This window comes from Saccopteryx bilineata, chromosome 4, assembly GCF_036850765.1.
Source record: "Saccopteryx bilineata isolate mSacBil1 chromosome 4, mSacBil1_pri_phased_curated, whole genome shotgun sequence".
Lineage (NCBI taxonomy): Eukaryota > Metazoa > Chordata > Mammalia > Chiroptera > Emballonuridae > Saccopteryx > Saccopteryx bilineata.
The window spans coordinates 285,750,714-285,761,288 of record NC_089493.1 but is presented as its reverse complement, the minus strand read 5'-3'; the positions used below and the strand labels follow the sequence as shown (position 1 = coordinate 285,761,288).

The 10,575-nt window shown below is 46.5% G+C and overlaps 1 protein-coding gene across 2 annotated transcripts in view; it reads left to right on the top strand.

Moving 5' to 3' along the window:
* The first annotated feature begins 6,252 nt into the window (after positions 1 to 6,252).
* Positions 6,253 to 10,575, top strand: part of DNAJA3 (DnaJ heat shock protein family (Hsp40) member A3) — a 34,435-nt gene continuing 30,112 nt past the window's right edge. The window contains exon 1 of one of the 2 annotated variants that reach the window (XM_066275055.1): positions 6,253 to 6,500. In XM_066275055.1, coding sequence (XP_066131152.1) covers positions 6,290 to 6,500 — 211 coding nt within the window. In that variant the 5' untranslated portion in view covers positions 6,253 to 6,289. The remainder of the gene's footprint in view (positions 6,501 to 10,575) is intronic. The other variant, XM_066275056.1, reaches the window with a different exon arrangement.

Sequence of the window (10,575 nt, the reverse complement as noted above, 5' to 3'; positions counted from 1 at the left end):
TCCCGATCAAGGCACATACAGTAAGTAACTACTATGAGAAGATGCTTCCTGCTTCTCCCTCCTCTTTCTCATTCTTTTTCTCTTCTCTCTCTTTCTCTCCCTTCTCTCCAAAAATCAATAAATAAAATCTAAATAAAATAAAGTGCCACAACTACAAGTTAACGCTTCATATCTCTCTCCCCCTTATTCCCCCTCTTTCTTCCTTTCTCTTTTTCTTTCTTTCTTTCTCTTTCTTTCTTTCTCTCTCTCTCTCTTTCTTTCTTTTTCTTTCTTTCTTTCCAGAGACAGAGAGAGAGTCAGAGAAAGGGATAGATAGGGACAGACAGACAGGAACGGAGAGAGATGAGAAGCATCAATCATTAGTTTTTCGTTGTGACATCTTAGTTGTTCATTGATTGCTTTCTCATATGTGCCTTGACCATGAGCCTACAGCAGACCGAGTAACCCCTTGCTCAAGCCAGCAACCTTGGGCCCAAGCTGGTGGGCTTTTTCTCAAACCAGATGAGCCCGCACTCAAGCTGGCGACCTTGGGGTCTTGAACCTGGGTCTTCCGCATCCTAGTCCGACGCTCTATCCACTGCGCCACCGCCTGGTCAGCCCCCCCCCCCCCCGTCTTTCTTGCACTCACGTCCAAAGAGAAAAAGAAAAAAAGGATATAGCCTGACCAGGCGGTGGCACATTGAATAGAGCATCTGCCTGGGATGCTGAGGACCCAGGTTTGGAGCCCCAAGGTTGCCAGCTTGAGCATGCGTTTACCAGCTTGAGCATGGGATCACAGACATGACCTCATGGTTGCTGGTTTGAAGCCCAAGATGCTGGATTGAGCAAGGGGTCACTGGCTCGGCTGGAGCTTCACAGCCAAGGCACATGTGAGAAAGTAATCAATGAATAACTAAGGTGTCACAATGAAGAATTGATGCTTCTCATCTCTCTCCCTTCCTGTTTGGCCCTTATATCCCTCTCTCTCTCTCTCTCTCTCTCTCTCTCTATTAAACACTAAAATAATAAATAAATAAATAAATAAATAAAGATGTAGTCTTATTTTAAACTATGACACCAAAAAAAGAAAGACAATCAGAATTTTGGTAAAAGAGGGATGGATGAAGTCAACTTTGGTGCCAAAAACAAATTCCTTAGATCTAGTTATCTGCCTATGAAATGGTTATTTAAAAATTTTTTTCCCATTGATTTTAGAGGGGTGGAGGAGGGAAAGGAGAGAGAAAAGTATCAACTCATTCCATTTAGTTGTTTCACTTAGTTGTGCACTCATTAGCTGTCTCTCATATTGCCCTGAGTTGGAATCAAACCTGCAACCTTGGTGTGCCAGGAAGATGCTCCATCTACACCTGGCCAGGGTGAAATAGTTGTTTACTAAGATGCTTACTGAAAACATTTTTAGCCTGACCTCACCTGTGGTGGCGCAGTGGATAAAGCTGAAATGCTGAGGTCACTAGACCGAAACTCTGGGCTTGGCCAGTTGAGGCACATACATACAAGAAGAAACCACTTCAAGTTGATGCTTCCTCTCACCCACACTTCCTCTCTAAAGTCAATAAATAAAATCTTAAAAAAAAAAAAGAAAGAAAACATTTTTATGGGTAAGTCCTTTTTTATTTCAGGAGCTGGAACAGAAAGGCATGTGCATTTATCTCAGCACATAAAATGAAGAATTATGCAACAAAATACTTTTAAGGCCTGACCTGTGGTGGCGCAGTGGGATAAAGCGTCGACCTGGAACACTGAGGTTGCCGGTTCGAAACCTTGGGCTTGCCTGGTCAAGGCACATATGGGAGTTGATGCTTCCTGCTCCTCCCCCTTCTCTCTCTCTCTCACTCCTCTCTCTCTAAAAAAAATCAATCAATAAATAAATTTTTTTTTTTTTTTTTTTTTTTTTTCCTGAAGCTGGAAATGGGGAGAGACAGTCAGACAGACTCCCGCATGCGCCCGACCGGGATCCACCCGGCACGCCCACCAGGGGCGACGCTCTGCCCACCAGAGGGCGATGCTCTGCCCCTCCGGGGCGTCGCTCTGCCGCGACCAGAGTCACTCTAGCGTCTGGGGCAGAGGCCAAGGAGCCATCCCCAGCGCCCGGGCCATCTTTGCTCCCATGGAGCCTTGGCTGCAGGAGGGGAAGAGAGAGACAGAGAGGAAGGAGGGGGTGGGGGTGGAGAAGCAAATGGGCGCTTCTCCTATGTGCCCTGGCCGGGAATCGAACCCGGGTCCCCCGCACGCCAGGCCGACGCTCTACCGCTGAGCCAACTGGCCAGGGCCAATAAATAAAATATTTTTAAAAATACTTTTAAAAATTGAGGAAAACACTCAAAATTCTCCTTTGACAGCGAGATAGTGCACCTCACATTATTATTTTGTTTTTCTTATATGGAGGTGTACACGTGTTGTTGGGGCTCTAAAGTTTTACTATACCTAGTGATTTGATTTTTTTTTTTTTGCAGTAACTTGCACAGTATTTTAATGGACACACAAAATGATAATTCACAACTAAAGGGCAGTTTCATAGAAAGGACTGTCCTTTCCTAAGCTGATGTTTCCCACATTGGAGTCTAGTGATTGCCAGAGGATCCAGAGCTTTATACTCAAGTGTTTGTGATCTTTTTGTTTTCTTAAAAAGACATTCCTTTCATTTTTCAAGTTTGCAAAACATTGCTTAAGTTTAAACCTACTTTGGGTGAAAGAATATTTAGCTTCCAGCTGGAGTCACATGTAGTTTATTTAAAGGGCCTTTTTGGAAATCATTAGCACAGAAAACTAAGGGGAGGACACAGTTCATCTCCTTTCCCCGGAAGGGAACTGCATACACTGTGGATGTCATGTCCAGGAACACCTGGGTTGCACATCTCACACCCCTTGGAATTGCCCATATTATCTTGGGGAGGAAAAGAAATGCTACAACTAAAGAATTCGTGAGCTAGCTTTACTGCCTCTGAAGGGCTAAGGACCTTCTGCCCTTCCTGGAACTAACATGGAGAGGGGAGCAGTCATCCCATCGATTAGCCAAGGACTTGACCAGACCCACTGTACCTTGGATGGTCAGTATAGAGGTACAGGTCATTACAGAGTAGAGCATACTTAAAACTTCCTTACTAACTCTCTTAGGTCAGGGGAGCAAGAAGGATCTATGGAACATTAAAATGAAAAGTACAGAGAGGGCGATGTTTGAGAAATCTCTGTGCCTTTTGCAAGTAACATTTGTTTCTCCTTAAAGCTCAAGTTTTTGGCTTTAAACTGAAGAAGCAGGCAGGGGAAGAGGAGAGACACACCACATATTCTGTTTTGGAGTGTGGGTAGGTGTGGCCTGTGTGCTTATTCCAGTTTTTGCCAGGCCTGGGATAGGTCCATTTGTAACCACCACCACCCACCCCATTTCCTTGGGGCTCTCTCCTTCCTAAAAGGAAGAACAATCAGCCTTCCTGCTATCCCCTAAAATAAGACACCCCGCCTTTCAATGTGGAGGATTTTTACTGTTAATCACTATGGTAGATGTAAACTTGAAACTAGTATAAAATAATATTGAATGTCAACTGTAATTGAAAAAATTTTTAAATAATTTTTTAAGTCACCAAGGGAAAATATATGGGGGAGGAAACTAAAATGCCAAAAAATGAGGAAGTTACAAAACTGACAAAGTTTTCATATTAGTGAGCCCTCCTCTAGTTCCTAACTCACTTGAGTTGGTAAATGCAAGTCCCTTTGCCTCCTGTTCTCAGCTTTTATTCCTGAAATTTGTACTTCTCAACCAGCATCCTCCCCCACTCTTTCGCCCTAGGTTTTGGGTTCCCTGTGAGCAGTAATTGTCTGAGCTCTGCTTGGTATTCAGTGCTTGGCACAGAGTCTGGCATGTAGGACTAACATATAAATATATTGAGTATTTACTAGGTGCCAACTACTATATGAAGCTTTTACATGGATTATCTCACTCTTCAGATGATCCTTTGAGGTACTTACTGTTATGTCCCCATTTTAGAGAAAGGAAACTGAGGCACAGAGGTAAAATAGGTTGCCCATGGACACATCGCTGCTAAGTTACAGAGCTGGGATTCAGTCCAAGGCTATCTAAATACTCTTAATCACTATACTGGAAACATTTATCTATCTATCTATCTATCTATCTATCTATCTATCTATCTATCTATCATCTATCTATCCAGTGAGTGAGAGACAGGAAGGGAAAGAGAGGAGAACCATCAACTCATAGTTGTGGCACTTTAGTTGTTCATTGAGTGCTTTCTCATATGTGCCTTGATGGGGGGGGGGGTTCCAGCTCAGTCAATGACCCCTTGCTCAAGCTGGTGGGATGAGCCCGTGCTCAAGCCAGCAACTTTGGGGTTTCAAGCCTTGGTCCTCAGTGTCCCAGGTCAATGCTCTATCCATTGCACCACTGCCTGGTCAGGCTAGGTGCAAATATATATATATATATATTGTATTTTTTGAAGCTAGAAACCCGGAGAGACAATCAGACAGACTCCCGCATGCGCCCAACCGGGATCCACCGGCACGCCCACCAGGGGGTGACGCTCTGCCCACCAGGGGGCGATGCTCTGCCCCTCTGGGGCGCCGCTCTGCCGCGACCAGAGCCACTCTAGCGCCTGGGGCAGAGGCCAAGGAGCCATCCCCAGCGCCCGGGCCATCTTTGCTCCAATGGAGCCTCGGCTGCGGGAGGGGAAGAGAGAGACAGAGAGGAAGGAGAGGGGTAGAGGTGGAGAAGCAAATGGGCGCTTCTCCTGTGTGCCTTGGCCGGGAATCGAACCTGGGACTTCCACACGCCAGGCTGACGCTCTACCACTGAGCCAACCGGCCAGGGCCTTGGTTGATATATTAAAGAGGTCCTTTCCCCTTTTCTGACCCCATGACAACTTTTCTTTTTTTCTCTAAAATGTCCCTTGCTCACTTCAGTGCTCTTCTACGTTCCCTAGCACAAACTCCCAACTATTCCTTGCATTTTACAATAGCCTCGTTAACTGTTCTTCGCTGGGCCAGTGGTTTTTAACCTTTGAATCTCAGAGCCCGTGGATTTTATTGACCAAAATTATGGATTAACATACACATACACAAAAATTTTGTGTACAATGGGGAGAGGGACAAAGAACATAGATCTTAAAAAAAAAAACAGTGAAACCTCAGGTTCCCTATTATTTGAGGTGGTGGTGGTGGGACTGTGAAGGTTGGAACTCCTTTGCAAGACTTACCAGATCAGGTATACCTTTCTGGCCTCATCTCCAGTCACATATCCTAAATTTAGGGCTTAAGCAAACAGGGCAAGCACTTTCCTTCTCTAGGCACCTGCCTTTGAACTTCTTGGTATTTGTAATACTTTTCCCTTCCACCCTCACTTGACCCACTTTTCATTACGGGAATGTTACCTCTCATATGCCTTCCCTAACACTCCAATCCCCCAAACTCTGAGAAACCCCTTCACCTGTGTACCTATAACCTATCACATACCTACTGAGATAGCATTGATTACGTAGTTGCCGGGAAGCCTGTCTCAATTCATCGTTGTGCACCTGCAGAGCAGGAATGGCATGTCATTCATTATTGTATCCCCAATATTCTAGTACGTGGGTGACACGTAGCAAATCCTTCAAATGTTCATTAAATTCATTTTAGGGGTACTCGGCTCTTAATCCGCGACCGGCAAGTTCACTACAGGTTCGGAAGCTAACATGCTTAGGAAAGACCTGAACGACCCAAGTCCGCCGCGAGGGAAGTCAGCCAGAGAAAGTGAGCCTGAGGACAGGTTTTGGGAGTAGACAAAGGACTCCGGCATCTGGTGCGGACACCGGCATTCTGTGCAAACACCTGCACTTTGTGTATACACCAAGTGAAGTAATAACCGTCTAAGATGTGGAGATAAAGAAGCAGGAATCCGCGCACTGCACACTGGGATCTGCGCGACCCAAAGCCGCTTTGCACGCCAGGATTTGTAGTCCGTTCCTTGCCAGGCACTTTAAACCAGTTACATTCAGCTACATTCAACCCGGTCCTTACAGTCGTGATCGTCCAACACGTAATTTCGAGGTTCTCCAAGTCAACTAACTATACACGGTAGCAGTCTTCAGAGCAAACCTCATTTCAACGTTGGCTTCCAGGAAGATGCATTAAATACGGCCAGGCCTGCGCAGCGCTTGTGTTCCTGCGTGCGCGCGCAGCGGGCCGCCCCGCCTCTTTGCCCCCACCTCCACTTCCTATGCGCTGGCGCTGTGCGCGCTCCAGTTGTCCTCGCGATGCCTCCTGGAGCCGGGTGGCGCAGGCGCAGTGTCCCCAGGCCAAGATGGCGGCGCGGTGCTCCACGCGCTGGTTGTTGGTGGCTGTGGGGACCCCTCGGCCGCGGGCAGCCGCTGGGAGAGGGGCTCGGCAGCCCAGGGCGGGCGTGGTGGGGGCGTCGCTGAACCGCAAGCTGAGCGTTACCGCCTTCGCGCCTTCTCTGGGAGCTCGTGGCCCCGGGGCTTTACTGACATTGAGACCCGGTGTCCGCTTCACAGGTGAGGGCAGGCTCCAGCGCCCGAGTCGGGGCTCCAAGGCCTGGAAGGGAGTGACTCACCTCGCTCCAGGTACTAGGTAGGGCAACGGGGTGAACGGTATTTTCCCACGTGTATGCGGAATTGCTTGGGGAAGCGGGCAAGCAGGAGGTACAGAGGCCCGAGTGACTGCTCAGAAGCGGTGAAGTAGGAAGAGCTGCATGGAGCCCTCGGCGTGGAGGTGAAGCGCCCCGTAGGCCGTGAACCTTCACCTCTCTCTGTCAACATTGCTGGAAGCCTCTTTCCGGCCTGCCGCTGTTCCCTTACCCTATGACTCCCTCTTCCCTACACCTTCTGTCCTGTAGCGGAAGGGAAGAGGTAACTGCCATTCGGTGAGCGTCTGCTCTTGTGCTGGGCACTTTGTGCCTCATCTCACTTGATGGTAACAACTCTGCAACGTGGAGATTGTCGTCCCTATTTTAAAGGATGGGAAGTTGAGGTTCTAGGACAGGAGCTGACCTACCCAAGGCCATCAACTTAGATAAGAGGAGTTGCCCCAAACCCAGAGCTGTACTTTTCATAGCTTTCACGCTTTCCACCACATGCTGTAAACGGAAGGTTACACTGAACAGTCTCTTATTTTTTTATTTTTACTTTTTTAAACATTCCTTTTTAAAGGTCTTTAAGTTGGTAAAGGTAATAAAAATACAGACATTTATTGAGTACTTACTATCTACCAGGCATGGAGATTTGCATGTGATAGCCACTGATGTTAATTCCATTTTGTAGACAAACTAAGGCATACATGTTAAACATCTTGTAGAGTGTCACAAAGCTAAAAAGTGGTAAAATCTTCATTCAGTACCTGCTGCTGCTTACTTAATAGCCTGGGTGATAGTGAAATAATATTTATTAAGCCTTTAGGTGCTTAGCCATGATACTTTTTCAGATTGTGTGTTGGATGGCTTCCATTATTGTGAGAGAAAGAAGGAATCATTGAACAACTGTGTACCTGAATTGTGCTAGTCAGTTATTTCTGTCCCCTAGAATTTGTGAAAATGATATTTAAGCTAACTGTAACCTTACAAAGAGGATTAAATTTTTTAGAGAGGAAAGGAGAGAGATGAGAAGCATCAAGTCATAGTTGGGGCACTTTCGTTGTTCATCAATTGCTTCTCATTTGTGCCTTGACTGGGGCGCTCTAGCTGAGTGAGTGACCCCTTGCTCAATCAAGCCAGTGAGCTTGGACTTCAAGCCAGCAACCTTTGGGCTCAAGCCAGCAACCATGGGATCATCCTACTCTCCCATCCAAGTACTAACCAGGCCAGACCTTTCTTAGCTTCCGAGATCAGCCGAGATTGGGCCCTTCAGGGTAGTATGGCCATAGACTCATCCCACTCAAGTCAGCAAACCCTGCACTCAAGCTGGCAACCGTGGGGTTTCAAACCTAGGACCTTACGTCCGAGGTCAATGCTCTATCCCAGGCGCCCCCAAACTGCGGCCCCCTGAGGCCATTTATCTGGCCCCCAGAGGAGCACTGTATGTGGCGGCCCTCCAACGGTCTGAGGGACAGTGAACTGGCCCCCTGTGTAAAAAGTTTGGGGACCCCTGCTCTATCCTCTGTACCACCACCAGTTAAGCAATTTTGTTAACATTTTCTTTTTTCTTTTTTATTTTATTTAAAAAAAGTTTTTTTTCTAATTTTTTTACTTATTTTTTTAATTTATTCATTTTTAGAGAGGGGAGAGACAGAGACAGAGACAGAGAGAAGGGGGGAGGAGCTGGAAGCATCAACTCCCATATGTGCCTTGACCAGGCAGGCCCAGGGTTTTGAACCGGCAACCTCAGCATTTCCAGGTCAACACTATCCACTGCGCCACCACAGGTCAGGCTCTTTTTATTTTAAGTGAGAGGAGGGGAAATAGACTCCCAGCATTTTCTAATATCAAGCTAAATTTGTTCATATTACATTTATACAAGTTTGGGGAGCATCTCTGATTATTGTGCAGGAGAGAAAGACAAACACTACGTACTGAGCCTTGTATGCAGCATTAGTAAGGAACTGCAGTCAGCTATCCTTTTCTCCCAAAAGAGCCCATTGCCTAAGATGGGCATGTTAATATAGGTGAGAGGTGGCATCTTTCATGGTACACTATGATACATTTAAAGGCATTCATTTAAAAAAATAAATAAATAAAGGCATTCATTTAGCTCCCAAGATTAGTCTGCAGTTCATCTCAAATCAGGTGTAATTTAGGTGACATAAACACATCACTCTAAATTTTATTTTTCTCCCAAGCACAGAAAGAAGGCAGTTGTTTGACATTGTGCTGGCCATTTTCTTTCTTTTCTTACCCCCCTCCCTCCCTTCTTCCCTCCTTTCTCTTTCTTTCTTTCCCTTTCTCTCTCTCTTTCTCTCTCCTCTCTTTCTTTCTTTTTTACACGAGAGGAGGGAAGATAGACAGATTCCCTCATGCGCCCTGACTGGGATCCACCCAGCAACCCCATTTGCAGCCCGAATCAACCGAGCTATTTTTTGTTTTTTTTTACAGAGACAGAGAGAGAGTCAGAGAGAGGGATAGACAGGGACAGACAGACAGGAACAGAGAGATGAGAAGCATAATCATTAGTTTTTTGTTGCACATTGCAACACCTTAATTGTTCATTAATTGCTTTCTCATATGTGCCTTGACTGCGGGCCTTCAGCAGACCGAATAACCCCTTGCTCGAGCCAGCGACCTTGGGTCCAAGCTGGTGAGCTTTTGCTCAAACCGGATGAGCCCTCACGCAAGCTGGTGACCTCGGAGTCTCGAACCTGGGTCTTCCGCATCCCAGTCCGACGCTCCATCCACTGTGCCACTGCCTGGTCAGGCAACTGAGCTATTTTTAGCACCTGAGGCTGACACGCTGGACCAACTGAGCTATATCCTCAGTGCCCGGGGCCCACACTTGAACCAGTTGAGCCACTGGCTGCAGGAGTGGAAGAGGGAGTGAAGCAGTTGGTTGCTTCTCTTGTGTGCCTTGACTGGGAATCGAACCTGAGATATCCATATGCTGGGCCAATGCTCTATCCACTGAGCAAACTGGCCAGGTTTAGCTCTGGCCATTCTTGGAACGACTTGGCGACTAATCCTATTCTGGGTTAGTCTATAAAGGGCAAGACAGATATTGGTCATATCTTTGAGAAATTTTGCCTAATAGATGATCTCTTTCTAATTATTGCTAATTATTGATGCCTTTGGATAATGTCAAAAGTCATCAAACTTAATAGTTAAATGTGATTTTACCCACATGCAGTTTTGTACCATTCTGTCCCAAGTTCAAGTTCTCTGCTTATGATGTTGAAGCTGCAGTTGCCAGAGCCTTTGCCACTACCAGCCTGCACCTTCTGGATTGGAAAGGGTAGGCAGGAAAGTCTGGAATGGGACAGGTTAACCACTTGTTCCTGAGTGAAGAAGGGGTTTAGTATAGTAGCACTAGGAAGCTAGCTCTAGTGTTTTTCTCAAATCTGACCAAGGAAAGACAACAGTGGTCTCCTAGCCCCTACTGCTTCCACACTGTCTGCTTTTCATGTTCCAGGAAATCTAGGGTGCAGAAACAGAAAACAAGTATTGGGGATACTGAAAGTATAGATTTTCTTTCTGGTTCTGATTTTAATTGTTCTGACCATTTCTACCCATTCTAATTATCCTTTATGTTGCCATCTTCATCCATATGCTTTGTGTGTGTGTGTGTGTGTGATAGAGACAGAGAGAGGGACAGATAGAGACAGACAGGCAGGAAGGGAGAGAGGTGAGAAGCATCAGTTCTTCATTGCAGCACCTTAGTTATTCATTGATTGCTTTCTCATATGTGCCTTTGACGGGTGTGTGTGTGGGGGGGCTACAGCAGAACGATTGACCCTCGCTTAAGCCAGTGACCTTGGGCTTCAAGCCAGTGACCTTTGGGCTCATGCCAGCAACCATAGGGTCATGTCTATGATCCCAAGCACAAGCCAGCGAGCCTGCGCTCAATGCGGCAACCTCAGTATTTCGAACCTGGGTCCTCTGGGTCTTCTGTGTCCCTGTCTGATGCTCTATCCACTGCTACTGCATGGTCA